Source organism: Atta colombica, unplaced genomic scaffold (genome assembly GCF_001594045.1).
Source record: "Atta colombica isolate Treedump-2 unplaced genomic scaffold, Acol1.0 scaffold46, whole genome shotgun sequence".
NCBI lineage: Eukaryota > Metazoa > Arthropoda > Insecta > Hymenoptera > Formicidae > Atta > Atta colombica.
This window is the reverse complement of record NW_017259535.1, coordinates 286,115-306,391: the sequence shown is the minus strand read 5'-3', so window position 1 is coordinate 306,391 and position 20,277 is coordinate 286,115. Positions and strand designations below refer to the sequence as shown.

Sequence of the window (20,277 nt, the reverse complement as noted above, 5' to 3'; positions counted from 1 at the left end):
TGTTTAAGCTTTAAATTAGAAAATGAAAATGGAAAACCTATGTGTATCTCTATTCTATTCTATTTTCGAAGAGGTGCATACCGAGCATTCTCCCGCTCAAATTGCAACAACTATCTCATTCGTAACATGGCGTAACACGAGGCCATTAACTATACGCAACGGATATGACTGTAATCCGAAACACACAAATCGGCGCCGAGCAAACGTCTTATTATGCTCGGAAGCAATCTCGTTCTGCCACGGAAATTCTATACTGTCACAAAAGCGTTCCTCATAGTTGATCGGCCATAATGACGTTGCCATGTAGAGAACGCAGGTATCAGCGGAACAGCTGTGACCGAGGTAGGTCGATCGTACGACTTTTCCCTCCCGCGTCCGATTACGTCGGTCGATGTCACATGAAAGTTTCAAGCAGTCGCGACCCGCTGGCCTATTCTCGTAAACTTGAACGGACTTCAGAGCAGACCTGTCCAAAAGGGTTAAGATATTTTTTTTTCTTCTAAAACTCGGCCCAGCAATCACGCAATCCGTTTGAATAAATAAAAATTCTCTCTAAAATCCTCGGAGTGGTATATTAATTAATATATAATAATAATAATGTAATAATTCTAAATAGTGACAATTGAATCAGTATTGAGCAAAAAAGTGGCTCACTTGTTAATTTTTAAAAGTGAGATTTTACTCTTTAAGCTCACTTTAGACGATCTATAATTCGCGATCAAATTCGGAACAGAATTCTATTTATAATTTTGTGTGTCGTGTAACATAGAAATTAATGAAGAAGTAAAATACATACACAGAAAATATATATCACTGATATATGTATATTTTTTCTATATGTGTATATTTTATTTCTTTAACACGTTGAATGCCACATTAATATTACATGATTTGCCCAAATGCATGATTTGCACAATACTGCATTAATTTCTTCATACTATTGTAATAACGATGATAATATTAAAAAGTTTAGAAATATTGACATTTATTCGAATTATGTGTTTCTATTAATCTTGACATCGCCGGTGCCTTCCACGCCTTCCACGGTGCTACTGACAAACTGAATGCCAGTCACTGGTGAACTCGTGGCATTTAACGTGTTAAATATTTTCTATGTTACGCGATACGCAAAATAAGATTCCGTCCCGAATTTAGTCATGAATTATGGATAGTCTAAAGTGGTGATAGTCTTTAGAATTAAATTCCATTCTAAAGATTTTAGAGAGTTGGATGTCGCATAATGGTAAAAGGAAAAACAAATACTCTTGCGCTCGCTGAGGGTGCGCGACAAGAGTTGCGGAGATTCCTCTTTGAGCCGAAATTAAGTAAATTCGAAGGGTTAGCTTTGAATTAACATAATAAGAAATATTTCTGGATCACGAATGAGCGTTTTTGTCGCGTACCTGTTGATCTTAATGCTCATAGAGTTGATAGAATTAATGTATGATATATTTACATTATAAATGCATTTGTATTTAATTGTATGTATAATATAAAGCAAGCTTGACACAAGATCGAAACATAACTTGTTTGATTGATATTCCATATATTTTACGGAAGGTCAACGCTAGAGACAGCTCGCGAGAATTTTATATCTGTCGAAGGCAACGAGCTGTAATGATACCATATCGAATGGGATCATGACCTCGCATTATGGAGGCGGCAACGTTATGTTATCGCGAGTATAGAGCTCGATTTGCATCAGCGATGCGTTCGTAAGTGTATATTTGCGTCAGCTGATATTTCTCTTATTTGTATAAAATAAATATCTACGTGGTTTTGCGCGAACGTTCTCCCTCTACGAAATACCTATACGTATATGGCAAAATAATAAAAATCATAAAATCTATCATAAAATGTGTAAGCTCAATTGTTAATTTTTAAGAGTGAGATTTCATTCTTTAAGCTCACTTTAGGCGGTCTATAATTTGCGATCAAATTCAGAACTGAATTCTATTTATATAATTTTGTCGTGTAACTTCGAAAACATTTGAAGAGGTAAATATATACGTAGAAAATATATATACACATTCATAAAATGTGAACTTACAAACATTGCATTCCCACATGTGAAACCATTAGTCTGCTACTACCGTCATTGTCCGTTTTCATCTCTGTCTTCGTTGAAGTGTTTTTATACGCGTAGGATATACTAGCAAATGCTATTTTCTTTGAGATTGCATGTGTCGATTGTTGTTCTAAGAAGAGAAAGAAGGTCGATATCACTCTATTAAAAGATTAGTTATTGAGAAGATCGATATACATAACGCTCTATTAAATTATTTCAAAATTTGTATTATAAAATTATATTGAATTGCATGTAATCCAATTGTTGCGTTCTTTGTAATAAATATACAATGATATATGTATATGTGTGTAACGAAGGAGATTTAATAAGTAATGATTTTTGCAGTATGGATAGGAATATTATTGTACAAAACATAAGTAATGCAGGATTTTTGGAATATGACTAGCATATTATACTAAAATACAGAGATTCGAGCAATATTTATACTGTCAACTTATAAGTAATTTAAGCACTGAGAAAAATTTCTGATTGAAAATGGATGAATGATTATATCAGAATTCTGACTTGATCTCAACTTCAACAAGAATTTAATAAATTTACTCAGAAAATTCTGATTTGTCAATTTTTAAATAGAATTAATTCTAACTAAATTCTTTCTAGTGCGACTATGTGTAATCATATTATTAATTAAATACTGTTAATCATACTATTAATTAATTAATCATACTGTTACTATATTTACATAGATTATAATATACGGTTATATATTTATGATGATTTTGTATGGAAGGGAATAAATATGAATTTAGCATATTTATGTTAGCTTGATTTAAAATATATTGAAAAGTTTACCGAATGTCAGTTGCGAGTGTTTTTCTTGCACGACAAAAGTACACAAGTCGTAAGTGAAGATGTTGGTTGGCTGAAACATATCCGACCTTTTACTGTCATTATATTTCAGATATGCACGAGATTTTGCTGTGCTTTCGCGTGAAATTCTACCCGCCTGATCCTCTGCGTCTAAAGGAGGAGATCACCAGGTATCAAGTATACCAGCAGCTCAAAAGGGACCTGCTTTACGGACGTTTGTGTTGCAGCCCCGGCGAGGCAGCGCTGCTAGTGGCTTGCATCGTGCAAAGTAAGTTTGTTCTTTTGGTCATCCTTCGTTGATTTTTTATTTTCGAATTTTATATCATAATGTCGTGTCTTAATGGCAGAAAAGGTAATGAAGTGCAAGAATAACTCATTTCACCCGGATCTTAAGCTTTACGCTGAAAGGATGTTTTAGTCTTTATAAACGAAAAAAAGACTTTTATTTCTCTCATATAATTGTCTATTATTTTTTATTTAAAATCGTATTTTGCTTTTCAATCTTATTTTCTGTTAATCAAAAATATTTATTACGAAATTGTGTTAATTTAGTGAAAATTCTTGGAAAGTAGCCGAATTAAATAATTATAACTGGCGATTATAAATACGATTATAAATACGATTAGTATGATTATTTTATATCTAATATTGGATTCGTGAACAATAAACGATCATGATGTTTGCAGCCATATAGTTTCTGCAGCTTCAGCTTCTCTCCGTTTCATGTGTCCATTCGGTCAATTTATTCCTTTATCTCGACTTCGGGAATCCCATAATTCAGGATTTCCTTTCCAGTGACCTATCACAGTTATCATGTATCACCCACCCCTTCCATTGATCGTCGCCCATCGATCGTGCAACACCATTTCCGTAAAATATACGACTGCATGGCTTTGCGTTTATTTTCTCTGAAGTTCATCCAAAAAAAATTGTCAGTTAATACTTCGAATCTGTCAACGTCTCTCGTGAAAAACGATTAAGCGTGTTTTGAAGTAAAGTCGATAGATGAATAATGGGTACTGTTCAAATACAGATTAATCAATTTCGCTACTAGATTAATTAATATCAAGTCACATTCATCAGTCTTTACGTATTTGTACATGCATACGTCGTTAAATTTAGTTCCTTGTGATTTAGCGAGAAATGCAACTGTCTATTTACGGAATCTCAGATTGCGATCGAAGTTAGTCTAAAAAGTAACCTTCCAGAGTCGGTGTCCTTTTATAGGTATAAATGCGGAATCAATCTTTTTGTCTTACGATCTCGTTATTGAGAAGTAAGAGAGCAATCAATGACCCGTCACTTTCCACCGTACCCGATCGTGACTCTTTGTATTAAAACTTCGGTCGTCGACCATCAATTCTTAGATCGTTCACCTTCCAGTGAATCGTGGCCGCAGCTATAAAAACTATTCGCTTTCCGTTGGATCTTTTTGCTGACCTTGGCAATAGCTGTTCTTGTACGTTTCTCGTAACGGAACGCAATCGGTATGCGTTTCTCCTATTTGCTAAAGTAGACCGTTTTTCATGTGCAGATTCCTCGCACGTTCTTCAAAATAAATGCCTTCTTTTATATACATAAGACAGGGTTTTATCAATTAAAAAAGATAGGAACTGCCGTAGATTAATTTGATATTTCGAGAAGATTTGTTTGCTTTCCCGTCATTTGTCTTTAACATCCGGTTCATGCAACAGTCATTTCTCAATTGCGGACGATTTATATCCAGTCGTGCACGCCCTGTTGCAATTTGAGTAATAGCCGCGATGAGCGCTTATTATTTTTCTAACTATCTGCCATGCGATCTCAGAATGTACTCAATAATTACTCTCATCAAGCACCTCTTTCTAATAGGAACTAGATTTACAAAAAAGGTTTTTCTAAATTTTAGAAATCTACACGAAAAGGAAGATTTTGCTGAAGCATGTAAAAATTTAACTAACTACAGATCTGAAAATAATTTTGTTGTATCAACATCAAAATAATATAGGATGCTCTAAACTAGTTGTTACATCAAAATTCTTTGCAGCATTTTGATAGTCCAATCAAATTATTTGTTAGATCTGTATCTAGTTAAATTTTTTAATATTTCAGCCAAGTCGTTCTTTTTATGTACAATTTATGATCATCTTCAATTTCATATTTCATCGTATTTTCTTCGATATCAATAAAACGAATAAACTCTGTGTATAGAATATTTATGTGAAATAAAGAATGAGAAGAAACGCGCAATTGATATTTATGAGACGGCCTTTCTTTTCCGGAATTCTCAGGTGAACTGGGAGATTACGATCCCGAGATCCACGAAGGGAACTATATCTCCGAGCACAAATTGCTGAAAACGCAGACACAGACGATCGAGGATAAAGCGATGGACCTACATCAGACTCAGTTGAAGGGGTTCACTCCGGAACAGGCGGAAAACTACTTCCTTAGGATAGCCTCGCAATTAGACACGTACGCGGTTGATCCACATCCGGTCAAGGTAATGTTCGTTATTTTTACACGCTCCTTAAAACATCGAGTCAATGTAATATCAAAGGATTTCAATTCAGAAATTTGTTCTTTCACTTTCGTTTCACTTACTCGTTTACGAATATCACTAACAGAATCTGGAAACTTGGTATTTGAACTTTTATCAAAGAAAAATCCCAAAATGGGTCGAATGTTGACTCAATAGTAGTCGAAGTGCAGTTGTGATCAACAATGTGGACGACAACATTGTCGAGGAACAAACTTGAAAGTTGCTAACGGGTTGATAGCGTGACTAACTAAAGTGAGCTCTCATGGCCGTTTCCTTTCGTGATGCTAATAACGCCCTTCTTTATTTCCGGCAATATGTTTCAATCCGTTAGCGATGTACTGTTGTCCTTTGACGCAACCATAAATTGCTTCTTACGCGATTCTTTATGAGTGATGTCTGTTCACTTTGTTTGAAAATTTAAGGCCGATCAATGATTTAATGTTGTAATCATTGTGATATAAGAAGACCATGAATCAATTTTATGAAGCACAGTCATTCAAAGTAATGACATTATTTGTGACCAATTAGAGATTTATCTCAAATTTTATAAGCCAATGTAAAGCCGCTATTAAAACGCCAATAAACATTTTTTCTTACGCGATTCTTTATGAGTGACATCTGTTCACTTTGTTTGAAAATTTAAGGCCGATCAATGATTTAATGTTGTAATCATGATATAAGAAGACCATGAATCAATTTCATGAAGCACGTTCAAAGTAATGACATTATTTATGACCAATCAGAGATTGATTTCAAATTTTATAAGCCAATGTAAAGCCACTATTAGAAATTTGCTAATCAGAAATTTCTCTCAAATTATATTCAGCGTTATTAACGGAATACAATTATATTTTTGATAATCTTTTTTGCTCGGGAAATTTGAGATTTTAAATTATAATATTTGCTTTGCAATCACTTTGATTATTATTACAAATAATTTCAAGATCCAAGATCAAAAAGAGTTGTTCCATTTTATTCTATTCTTATCAAAAATGCAGATTACAATCCGAGTGCAAGAATAACGTTTTAGCGCAAGTTTTGAGATCGATGAATGCAGATTAATAAATTCGAACACGTATAGCTATTGCATTTATAGTCGTATATCTCGTCTATGTCGATAAGAGTTTATAACCGGTTTATCTTCCTTGCGAGAGAACGATCGCGCTTTGTATGCTTGTTTCATAAATTGGCGACTTTTTTTATTTCGCCACGATATTCCACTGCTTTAAAATATTCAAACGTGTCTGAATCTAGTTACATTTCGATTATTGCTATGTGATAACTAAATATCTTGAATGTTACTGCGTTATTATCGTGTATAACTGTAAAACATAAGTTATATGTATAACTTGAGAGCACATATTACAAATTTCAATATAAATATTATTAATATAAGCTAAAGCGTAGTTACATAGGGATACTAAATACAGATTTCCATTTACTCGTCTATCATTTAGTTTGCAATTTAATTTACAATAATTTCAAATCGTCCGGACTTCATTTTTCATGACGGAACAATTTTGCAAGCTAGAAAACGTTTTCAGAGATAACCGATTTTAGCTGCTATTGACGTCTCTGCCAATATCACAAAATATGAAGCAACATTCATTGATATTCAAACGAAAAGCAAGTCTTCCACGGGATTTCCTCAAAAGCGCGTCTATTATAGTATATGCTGTCGACAACCGATTGAGGATTCATTCGTTGAAACATCTTTATCCGATTGTTACCGTGATATATATCATCGCATATATTAGCCTCCTTATACGAATCAATATATGAATCAAGAAGAACACAATTGGAAAATTTATGTTAAATTGAACGTATTTTACGTATCCCAAACGATCCATTCAAATTTTAATGTTAATTTAATACAAAATGAATATGTTAATAACACAAATATAAGATAAAAAAAATTAACACAAGAAAGTAATACTGATTTATAACCAAAATGTAAAAGCATTTTTTTTTTTAGTAGAATTAATATTTACGATATATTAAATTAACACGTATTTCATTTATTTGTCTTAGAATTTCGTTTCAAAACACAATATTTTTATGTTATTTATTAACTTACTCATAAATTGTGTTATTTTTACACTGTTGAATATCCAGTTTGACACAAAATATTCACATAACATAATCTCATTATATTCAATTAACATTCGAATATTAAAAACGCAACACAAAATTTTAACAAGATTTTTTAACAAGGAGTGAACCGTTTCCAACACAAATACAAAATATTTTTACTATGTGAACATTTCAGAAGTAGAGAAGTTATCACTAGGAAATGTATTATGTAAGTATATTATATAACGTCTTGCATTATTTCTATTTATATACAAGATGTAAGAACATTCTTAAAATCCTATTCCAAGTGATGAAATAATCTATCTCCTAAGCGATAAAATTTTAATATTAAAATCTCTTTATCACCGACATATTTTCAATATTGCTAATGCAATGTACTCTATTGTAATTAATGTCTCGGTCGATCGATACGCCCATTGAAACCACTGTTGTTATCTTTGCCGGGATCCTCTCGCTGACAAATAAATTGCGATATATACGACTCAACAGTAAACTAACATCTCATGTTCCGAGGAATCGTTCGTGAGGAAAAACAACCCGCTATTATTCATCACGATGCATTCATTGCACTCTTGTCGCGAGTGGCGAGTATTTGATGACGTGCACTTGTCGTTTATTGGTTTTTTACTTCCTGCCTGCATGGCGACATTTTCGCTGAAGAAGTAATCGCGATCCACTGTTGCGACCGTCTTCCGTTTAAGGGAAAATGCCATTTTTATGGCGCGACGTCATGACTATGAGACATAGTTCTCACTTATACTCGAGAAAGGATACCTGCACACTCGTCTGCAAAGTATCTGTTTCACGTGCAAAACGTCTCATTGGTCGTCATGAGGTACGATGTTCTTATCGGAAAAGGTCGACAATGAAGCATTGAATAAATCGTGGAAAGAAAAAAACTCATTGAAGAAATAGATAGAGAGCGAATAATAATTACAAATATAATTGCTGTTCATTTTAATAAAAAAAGTTTTCCATGTAATTGGTTTTTTATCTGGAAGAGTAACTATATGTATATGCAAATTGTTTTCCCTACGTTATCGATAAAAATTTAACACAATTTCCGATGTAAATAAAAAGTGACGTAACGATTGAATTTCAGGATAATCCTCCCATAGCGAATGCATTAACTAAATGGAAATTTTTCTTAAATTCTCTCTCGCATTATCCATACGAACATTGCATTGCGTTTCTGACCACGTTGCGATTTTATTTTCTGATAAATACGTTTGTGTTACATTTACAGGATCCCGACAAGGGCACGCAGCTTCATTTAGGCATTAATCACTGTGGAATTCTAACATTCCAAGACTCACGAAAAATTCAGCATTTCCGCTGGTCGGAAGTTCAAAAGATCAATTTTGAAGGAAAGATGTTTATTGTGCATGTGACGATAAATGAGGTAAGCATATTTATTGTTGACTGGATACTACGCTCTACCGGATGAAAACGACGAAGAGACGCGGCGGAATATTTCACATCTAGATAATTAAAATTTTCCACACAAATTTTCATTTTTAATACTATGTTATAATGTATAAAAGAACTTTGTAATATCGTTTTTAATATCGTTTTTGCTGAAATTGAATTGTATTAAGCATATTATATGGAAAATATAAACGTGAGAATAATACCTAATAAGACGCAAGCTTATTAGATGTATCGCGTGATGCGTTGCATGAAGTCAAACGTAAATGAAGTTTTTTAATATTGAATCGTTATTTGGTTCTAAAATTCGTACAATTTGTAGTGCTCGTATGAATGTTAGAATCGGCAGGAGTGCGGACAACTTATCTGCATCTCATTCGCGATACAGATACACATCTATACCATAGTTTGCCTTGTAGAAGAAATACGTGTATTTTGCCACAATATCTTTTTGATTTTTTTCTTTCTATAAAACTATGAAGGCTACAGAGCCGAATTTTACAATTTGCTTATTAAAACATTATAATAAATAAAATTATCTGCACTGTAAATCCTTTTGCAGTGGAATTTATAAAGAGTGAGATTCCATTCCAAAGAATTTAAAGATCACCTCTCAACTATTTTATAGCAGATTATATAATGAGATATCAGAACGAATTTTTATTTTATTTTATTTTTTTTTTTTTTCAAAAAATTGCTTTATACTATTATTGTGTGAGACTTTTCTTATTATGAATATTGCAATTACATTGTGATTTTCTCAGAGCATTTTAATCATAAATTTAGTCGAAAGAAATTTCCCTTTGATAGAGGTCTCTTCTTGCCGACTTTTAAACACACAACGGTAACAAGGTCTTTGTCGTATTAAGAGATCTTCGTCGGAATTATTTAATCGTTTTTCGTATCGTGTTATGCAGTTTGGACCTTTTTAAGCCTTTGGAAAACCTTGTTTTATCTCGACATTATTTCTAATTACGAACACTACGTATACTATTATGTTACAATAATTGCACGTGAAAATGCGCTCTCATTCGTGCATGATTCGGTCGCGTGTAACGTATGCGTGCAATATGTGCATATGACGTCAGATACTACGTGATTGTAAATTAAGTAATCCTATTGTTTCTCTCTGCTGAACTCGTGCAGGACGTGAGGACAAAGGTAAGTTAGAGAGCGATTTTAATACAAGTACTTAACTATTATAACTAATATAGAAAAAAAAGTCAGAAAAACACGTCGAAGAAAAAAATCATCTTAAAAAACGATCTTAAATAATTTCTATGCGTGTTTGTATGATTTGCGTTTATCAAAATATGAAATAATACAGATGCTTTTAGGAGATGCGTATCTCGTGACTCACGTCGTCCCCTGCGAATAAATGTTTCTTATCTCACGAAACCTTTTGCCTTCCCATTATTTCTCCTTGAGTAATAAAACTAGAAATAAAATAGCTGTCTTTGTCATTTTAAAACTATACATTTTTACAGAATATCGGTCTCATTTTCAAATTGGAAATTCAGGCCACGAAAGACGTGGCGGATCGTGAACTTCGAATCAATAATATTCACTTTATTCTATTTTGTGATTGTACGCGACGTGACGTTGCAATATTCTGAAACAAATGATTGTCATCGTGCAATCGTTAAAGAATATCATCATCGATCGTTAAAATAAGATACAGTATTAATTAATCTACTCATTTTTTTTTTCCTATTTATTTATCTTGTTCGAAGTGCAAAGATAATATCTATTTTTTGTTGATTTTATTTTGCAAAAATGCATGCAAATATTTGCTCACATAATATGTATAACGTCAAGATAGAATATTTTTCGAGCGTCTTCGTATTTGCAATTTTCAGAAAAAGCATCTCGTCGGGTTCAAATGTCCCACAGCAACGAACTGTCGTCACGTGTGGCGGTGCGCCATCGAGCAGATGCTGTTTTTTACGTGAGTACCTCTTTTACTCGTATTTCCCCTGAAAGCACGTATGAGATTTATTATGTTTTACATCACATGGCATTTTTACTACTTATGGAGAAGCTTTTACATCCATTCACGTGCATATTCCTGTATATTAATGATTCAAATTGCGCATTGCGCATGATGCTTATACATTTTAAATAAAAGACAAGTATTTTTTATTTTATAATATTATTTCCGACTTTTCCGAGGTTTTTTTTTATTCGATGCTGCATTCGAATCGCTATGCGAAGGTGCTGTGCAGACGGAACTGTTAATCTCTTTTTCATGAAAATTTAGTAACGATCAATCAGTTGCAGATCCCCTTAGCTTTTCGTATCAAGTTGAAATTTGAGCAAAGTTTGTAAAATGTCTTCCGGCGCATTTTGGCTACGTCGTACGTGTGGCTTTTCCGAAATTTCCGACATAAGTAATTGAACTGAGCTGTAAAAGTAACTCCAATGCCTGTAAAAGATGCATTTGACTCCCGGAAATATTGCTGACACTTACATGCACGGTTTATCGTTACTATCGCGCGGTCAAATTTAATGCTTCTACCACGAGCATTGATGGATGTCCGAACGAACGCTTATATTTATAGAAGTTGTTTCAGCAACGAACATATTTTTTTTCTATTCGTACATCATATCTGTATAGTACATATCTGTATGTAGTGAACATTGCAATTTTACGAATGTCATTTAAATGAATTTGTGCTAAAAGTGAGTATTTCCATGTAGTAAATGTCAAATTTAAAACGAAATTTGCCCTGGACATTTCGTTCGTCAAATATCATCCTATACGAGTTTCAATCAATTTTGCAGTCGTGTAAACACAACGTGGCACTACTTTCAAATAAATATTGTCAATGATAATTCGATCTATGTTTACGATTCAGTGTTCTCAACATTTCACAAAATTGTCAAAATCAAATTAAAAGACACTAATTATACGGAAAATTGCGTCCGGATAAAATGAGTTAGTTTTTAGTTTAGAGGTGAACAAGAGATTATCATAAATAATAATAGGGCTCAATAATTATAATTATAATTTCCCATATAATTATTGCAGAGTTTTTTGTATTTTTCATAATAAAAAGATTCCACTTTTTGAAATTTTTTTACAAAAACAGGAATGTTAAATTCGTCTAATATATTCCTTTCTACATGAAGTTACATCGAAATGAAGATTTGGAAGATTCTGTCATTATAATAAATGGAATCAAAGGATTACTGAAGAGTTGCATGCAATCTTGACATTGGTCTATTTACTCATAGTTGAAGATATACCTGTTTCAAATGTACATTAGAAATGGCAAACAAGGTTAAAATCGCTCGCGGTAAATGACCGTCTTGTCAGGATAATTTGGCTATCATCCAGATAATTAAAGTACAGTTGCAACTTGCAACGTTGATGTTGCCACAAGATAGAATTCACAATAGAAAATCAGCTTTGTTTCAGTTTTAATTATCAATTTTTTTTTTACGAACAATACGACGTTATATTATACGAAGAATTATAACAGCTGTCTACAAGATAGATTGAAAAAATATCCATTTCTTGTAGACATTAAATAAACCTGCATTTGGAATTAAACGCATTAGAGGAAACGATCTGATTAATTAAATAGAGGTATTATCCACACACACACACACACACACACACACACGCACGCACGCACGCACACACACACACACACACACACACACACACACACACACACACACACACACACACACAAGGGGAAAATCAAATTCCTGTGGATTCCACTGAAATTCGGCGAGTTGGCGTTGTCCACAGCAGTTTCGGTCACGGGACTAGCGCACTCTTGCTCCGAGTTTATTCCGTTCAACAAATTTATGCGAACATAAATCCTCTGCTTATAGTTGGATTTCAATGCGAGTGAAGGTCTATTCTCGATACTTGCGATATTTATGCCGCGCCTGTTCGCACGGTGCGGCGTCGCCGGTGCAAGTGAATGAAATTCATGTCTGATGATCCAAACGAGGTGATTAATCGCTCCTGACGATATTCTTTTCGAACAAGTTTAAAAGAGACGTATTCAGAAGCGTTTATCATGGTGATATAATACTGCTGCAAATATATCGAATTAAAATGTATAAATATATGACGACTCTGAGATTAAATCTAATAAAAAATAATCAAAGACAGCCAACGCGAATATTGATGCACAACTTATTGTTAAATTTGTAATTAGCAATTACATAAACAATGTTGCAGTTCTAGCAAATGTTTTTATTAACATTTTTAATCTTCCTCAAAGCTTTAATCATAAACAATTGTGATGATGACATAAACAACATAAATATTATAATAGAATAATAATTATAATAGAATTCGAGTTAGAGTTATAAATATTACATATTCAATAAGCTGATAAAATTTCGTGTCGTATATAACAATCAACGTTAAGAGATTTACATATAATATTTCAATAAATCATTTTGTTATTGCAAGTAACGGTACATATCCGATATCGATTAAAATATAAAGTGTTATATGTATATATATCTAAATATTTATAATTGTAAATATTTAATATTTATAATTATTGATTATCGATCGTACAATATATAGAACGTCATGAATAACTTTTAATGGCTTGATTGTGTGCAGCTTGCCGAGAGCGTCGGATGCGCCGGTGGTAAGTGGCGGCTCTATCTTCTCGTGGGGATACAAATTTAAATATACCGGAAGAACGGAGAGGGAAGTTCTGGAGGAGGCAGGACCACTTCGAAAGGAGGAACCGCCGATACAACGCTGCCAGACGACGTGTTTAAGAAGAAAGGCCAGCAGTGTACCGGCGACCCCCAGCACACCGAGTCAGGATCTCGTCGAAATACGTGAGTAATTTTTTTTCATCGCCACGTAATTTGCATACACTGTTACTTTTTGGTGGTCCACGTTCACGATATTACCATTGTACAGAAAAACGCATGTTTCGCATTTTTCTGTAGATGGGTAATTTCGTGAACACGGACCATCACGCATTTTTCTGTAGAATGATAGACGTTTAGGTAAATTTAGGAATTTGTTGAGGATTTTAATTATTATAATTTTACGCAACGACGTGATTTTTTTATAAAATTGAAAGATATATTTATTGTAAAGTAATTGAAATGCGATCTCTTAATGTATGTACTGTACAAATTTGCTTTCCCTCGCATTTCAGGATATTCCAGCTTACCACGTAGCTGTCACAGTGCGGGCCTGGATGGCACCGGGATGCTGGAGGGCGGTGCGGGGGTTCCTCTCAGCTCGCCCTACTGCCCAGACAATACCTTGCCTCTTCTGGAGACTGTATCCGAGGACCAAGAGATTCACGCCAGGAGAAACAACGGTTAGTTAACGGATCTAATAATCTTTATATCTTTTCTCTCTCTCTCTCTCTCTCTCTCTCTCTCTCTCTCTCTCTCTATCTTTTTTTTTCTTTCTTTATCTATCTCTTTCTCTCTTTCTCCTGTTTGAAACATTGAATTCCCTAATCTTGTTCAGCCTCCTGATCCATTCGAGTCCATCGCCGCGACGCATGAATACACGATATAATAATGAAACAGCAATATATTAACCTGTCAAAAGCTTGTTTGAAAATTGCATTTAAATTTTATAAAGGAGAAATGTATACTTTTAGTTAAATATCAACGATCAAATCAGTAGTTTTAACTCATTATTACTCGCGTGGGATGTCTAGAATGCTCCCGAGCTTATAAATTCACTAAATGTATAAATGCTGTTTATACATATTTAATGCAAATTGTTCTACAATTAAAAAAATTTGTTTATTATTTATTTCTATCTAAAGGATATATAAAATATTAATATTTATTTAATTTTAAATAATAAAAAAGGAATATTGAAAATTAAGATAAAGTTAGAATATCAGAAACATCTCACGCGACTAATTATGTTAAAAAAATCAATCGCGAGTAATGTAAAGTTAAGATACTATAGTAAGAGAGAAAATATTTAGTATTTCTTTGACAGAAATTAGTGCATGACGAAGTATACAGGGTGCGCCACCAAAATCCGGACAAATCGAACAATTTCTTTAAACAAAATGTTTTTAATGAAAAATTAAATATTATAAAAAATCCTTTTACATGGCACTTGGGGGATTCCTGTAGAGCACAATTATTCGATATATTCCCCATTAGCTTGAATGCCTCTATTCTCGGTCTGAAGCGTTCGCACGCACGCTGTAATGTAGCGCTGTCCATGCCGACGAATGCCTCAAAACGGTCTTTAATGACGTCATATTGAGATGCCGAAACTTGTTTGTGATCCTTTCAATATGCGCTCCATAGTAGGAATTTAAATCTGGGCTGTTGGGAGGTCAGAATTCCTTGAACCAAAACATATCGAAGTTATCTGAGAATCAATTTTAAATCAAATGACAACTTATATGAGCTGGTGCACCGTTCTGCTGAAAAATATATTGCCTTCCGGACGCCACAGTTTCCATCCACAGCTTCACTACATCCATCAAAACGCGCAAATACATTTCTTTTGTGACAATTTCCCCTTTTTTTAAAGAAATATGGCATGATCACCCTCATTGGATACCTAGCACGTTGGCCAGAAATTTCATTCTGACAACAAGGGATATCCTCGGAGTTGTAGGCCATCGATCATTCCTCCGGTTGATTTAGACATCAATAGTAAAAATTTTTTTCGTTAGAAAAGAACCTAATTCGTCCCGATGCTTTGTTTTTCAAAGAACACAATAGCAGATTGCAGCGAGCAACTCGGCTTGTTCTGGCAGCTTCAGAGAGCTTCTGTCGTATGTATACGATTTGTATCGAAGTAGAGTATCCTCCTCGGCAATTCGATGCATTGTTGGCTCGCTTACAACAATCGATACTAATTTTCGCAACGATTGCCCTGGGTTATCCGAAATCAGCACTTGAGTCCTTTCAATGATTACGTAAGTTCTCACGGTGCGTTCTTTCGAGTGACTCTTCCTCGCTGGCATACTAGAACCTTCGTTGGACTGTTTTAAAGTCGTATATTTTGTCACAATGTTATGAACGGTTGATCTCGGGTATCCAAAGAACCGAATTATTTCCGTTGCTGAGCGCCCAGCGCGAAGGCCTTTGATGATCCCGGTTCTTCGATTATACTCCTTGGTTTCAACATCGCGGCCATTTTGAGAATATACTGTTTACTAGAAGCATCAGGCTTTCTTGAACAACCAACTGCCAACAACCTTTGGCAGAGGCACAATATAGCGGAAAATTTAAATTGAAATTTGTTCGGATTTTGATGACGTACCCTGTATATAACATGCGAAATTTTCTCTGGTCTGGGAGAGCGAGATAATCTTTCGGTCCTACATCCTTATCGATTTGAAATTAAGCACCCCTTATACCAAAGAAAACAATTGAAAAATTCGAAAATTAGTACATTTATTCATTATTCATTTTTTTTATGTTAAAGGAAGAATTCTAAGTATAAAAATTGAAATAAATCGAATTTCCGGTCGCTCGCATTGCCCGCTTAATCTCGAAGAATAAATATCGATCATGCATTGAGCGTTTATAAGCGACGCGTATAACCGAGAAAAACCTCTTTTTTTTTTTACGGGATTGCCGCCGCCGCTTCTTTGGCTTTTTAGAACTTTCGGTTGATTTGTTTTCTCCTTTTCTTTCTGTTCTTTTAGCCGTAGACGAAAATGATACGCATGCGAGTGCCACCCACACGTCTACTACTACCATCACCACCACCACTACCACCATCACCACTTCCAACACCATCACCACAAACCGTGCGAAAGCCAAACTGAAATTTCCCAAGAGCACGCTGAACCGACCGCAACCGTTGTACAGTCAGAAAATAGTGATAGGCTCGGAGGAGCTGGCGGGCCACGACGTCGAGCACGTCGTGCGGCAGCGTATTAACGCCCTGATTAACGAGCGATGCCCGATGGTAGTGCGATCGACCGCCCTGATAATCAAGAGCTCGAAGGCGCCGGCGAGCGCAAACGGACGGATCCCTGTCAGAAGCGTGCGTTCCGCGCACGACGATAAAACACGGGTAGAGGTAAGCAAGATCGACGGCAAGCTAGGCCGCGAAGCGACAACGAAGACCGCCAACGGTTGCGCGAATCTGGCCGCGAGGCCAGGACTGTCGAATGGATTCGATCATTCGGGACAACGGGAGGCAGCAGGTAAGCACGAAGACCCCAGGATGAAACATCAAAGACCTTGGGTGCATTCATTTACGCAGCAATTAGCACAGAGAGTATCATTTAATCCCTGTTTAACACTTGGTGAACAACAAGGATAAAGTAATACTTTTGCGTTAACCGCTGCGTAAACGAATGTAGGGCTTCCATTTCCTTCTTCTGTCCTGCTTCCTCTGTCTCTTTTTCTGTCAATTGCGTATGGTTGCGTATTAAACCTCGCCTCTCCTGTGCTCCTACTGTGTACGTCGTTATTGTTGGAGTTGGACTCTGCTTTGTTACCTTGCGTCTTCCTTTATGTTACGCTTCGACTATTGCGGTCTGCATGGGCTTGCGCCTGTTAACGTATACAAACAGACACATCCGATACATTGAATCTATGATTCCTGAATCCGTGACATATAATAGTGAATCCGCGAGATATTTTGACCATCGTACTTTGCTAATTGGTTATTGGATAAAACCACTTTTGGATATCTCGAATATTCAGGAATATTCACTGAAAGATTCCCTTTATATAGCCAAGTTCCGAGTATGATGGTTAAATTGATAAAATAACGATCGCAATTATAAAAGTGTACGATGATTACAGGAGTGCACGCGTATACGTAAATTCACGTAAAGCAGTTTTCTGTCGATTTCCTCTGCAGAGTCACTTTGTAGAGATCGATAATCTAATAACGAATTCAATTGGACTCACTGCGCACTGATACATATTAAAACTACGGTACATAATGTAAAGATATTAGATATGTGTTTAATATAAGTATAAATACAGGTTAAATTCTTCACGTGAAATTCTCAATACATTTTATTCTCAATACATTTTATTGTGCTGTTAAGTAAAATATGTATCTTATAATTCAAAATAATTCCATTTCACTTTTAAATTCAGATTAATCAATATACACTTTAATATGCACTGATACGTCCAACCGAATTCGCTATTATTCTCCTCTGAACGGGCCATTATTACGAAATCTTTTTTGTATGCATTATTTTTTGAATGAAATTACAAATTGAATGAGATTAGAAATTGTAAAGTTTCCTTTCGAATTCTTCTAACATAACTTTCTAATTTTATTTTAAAAATAATAACATGGTATATCTATTTAATAATTAAACAATCAGATGAGTAGATTGTAACAACGAATCACACAATAGCATTTTTTGTATAAGCAGACAGAAATTATTCCGTCTTGATAACAATGTGATTTATTAGAAATATTTGCAAGTTTGCAAGTTCAAGAATATATTTAAAAGAGTTATTTTATTTTTATCATCTTCTAAATTCGATTGTAATATAAAATGCTTGATATAGATGTTTCTTTATATTTCTTCATATAGATATTTCTTCATATTTATATACTGTATTGATATTTCTTTGTTATTTGTATACAATTAAATTAGTTTATCGCAAAACAGTTATTTCATTCGAGATTTTACATTTATACTTTTCATTCTATATGTAGAATTTTTTTAAGAGTTAAAGCAAAGGAAATATTGTGCTCGAGTAGACAAACGGAAGTGAATCGTTACAAATAAAAGAATTATTTCAGTTGACTTTAGGATGTGATAAAAACTCAGCTAACTCCACGAACACAATCCTAAAACCTCAGAGTGGGATCGTCAGAAAACTCCGCACATGTAACGTCTTCGTCTCTTATGAGTTACTCACTAACACAATCATCCAATAGCATCGATCGCGTCCTTTTTGTTTCAGTCGGTCAGCACGAGGGCGAGGCGAACGATTACTACTTCAGAGACTCCTTCGACCATTCCTCGTCGGAAAGCCAGTTGTTGGACGCGTCCGGTAAGCCGCATAGCCGTTCGGTCACACCGGTACCGAAGATGCAAAAACTGCAAAATTCCAAGCTCTGCCTTCAACAGCAGCAGCATCATCAGCAGCAACATCAGGGCGTCCGACGCATGGCTAGTAGCAAGATCAAACATAGGAGTTTGCATGTGATCAGGATCTTTATACCGGCGTTTATGCTGACGATCACGGTGCTGTTCATTGTGACAGTACTGGTGTTCGAGACGGACACAACGCTGTTCAACAGCTTGCGTAAGACGCCAGAAATGGTGGCCTTAAGGAGCCAATATTATGTTCCAATCAAGGAGTTCCTGCGGACCAAGCTCGGCCTATTCTGATGTGACAAGATGACCGGACCAAAGTCGTCCTACGTCATCGTGTAGCTTGCTCTCCCTTCAGTGCCAAGTTGCTAGGATGGACTTGTGATTGAGAGTATTTACGGTCCACAAGTCACGGAGAAAAGAACATGCACCTCCTTTCCCTATTATTCCCTTCTTCGTTCTTATCTTCCTTCCCTCGTTGCGCGCTATCGCAACTTGGTTGCACGAACGTAAGTGCTTCAGACCGAATAGATCAAGTGCTACCGGAAGCAGAAGAGAGACGAGAAATATCGCGTTGAAGGGATCAGCCGAGGTTCGAATCTCACGTGAAGAATGCATTCCGAATTCTAATTCAGTCGATAGGAAATCGGAATTCTGTATAAAAAAACAAACTGTACAAAGATTATATTTAATCGAGATGTAAGCAGGATGTATAAAACTGTGTTTATGCGTTTTTTTTTACTGTAATACGCTTATTGTTTTTACGAAAAGTGTTTTACAACTACGCGTTTTATTTTATTAAGTTTCCTTATTATTTAACTTCTCATTATTTAACTCGTTTATATCAATCGCTGTTGACTCATTTGCTACTTCAGCAGGATGTAAATCCATAAAATCATATTTATCTTGTATTAATATTAAGTTCCACTAATGAAATAATTTTCTTTTGCAAGAATAATCACAGTATATACTTATTTAATAAACATTAATAATTAATTTATTGAATACATTGGAATATATGTAATAAATTTTAATATATCTTCATATAGTTATAATGTCTAAAAACAATCTTTTGATCATTATTAATCATCGAGTCATCTTAAAAATAGCATTAACTTGATTTTAAAAATTCGTTATAATAAATATATCACATGAAATTGTAGTATTTTGCGTTAGTTGTATTACAATATTTTATTCATGTCATTATTTGAAAAAAAAAGGCAAATTATAAAATTTGGCTATAAAAAGAGCCCGATTTCATTCGGTATAGGTGATATCTTCCGGATTCGGACGTTATGTATACATACATAGTGCAA

At 34.8% G+C, this 20,277-nt stretch overlaps 1 protein-coding gene across 2 annotated transcripts in view; it reads left to right on the top strand.

Moving 5' to 3' along the window:
• LOC108691349 (FERM domain-containing protein 5) overlaps positions 1-19,663 on the top strand; it is a 33,708-nt gene extending 14,045 nt beyond the window's left edge. The window contains exons 4-12 of one of the 2 annotated variants that reach the window (XM_018199047.1): positions 2,991-3,167; positions 5,170-5,381; positions 8,761-8,916; positions 10,089-10,103; positions 10,802-10,890; positions 13,540-13,766; positions 14,096-14,263; positions 16,583-17,089; positions 18,828-19,663. In XM_018199047.1, coding sequence (XP_018054536.1) covers positions 2,991-3,167; positions 5,170-5,381; positions 8,761-8,916; positions 10,089-10,103; positions 10,802-10,890; positions 13,540-13,766; positions 14,096-14,263; positions 16,583-17,089; positions 18,828-19,258 — 1,982 coding nt within the window. In that variant the 3' untranslated portion in view covers positions 19,259-19,663. The remainder of the gene's footprint in view (positions 1-2,990; positions 3,168-5,169; positions 5,382-8,760; positions 8,917-10,088; positions 10,104-10,801; positions 10,891-13,539; positions 13,767-14,095; positions 14,264-16,582; positions 17,090-18,827) is intronic. The other variant, XM_018199049.1, reaches the window with a different exon arrangement.
• The last annotated feature ends 614 nt before the right edge of the window (positions 19,664-20,277 follow it).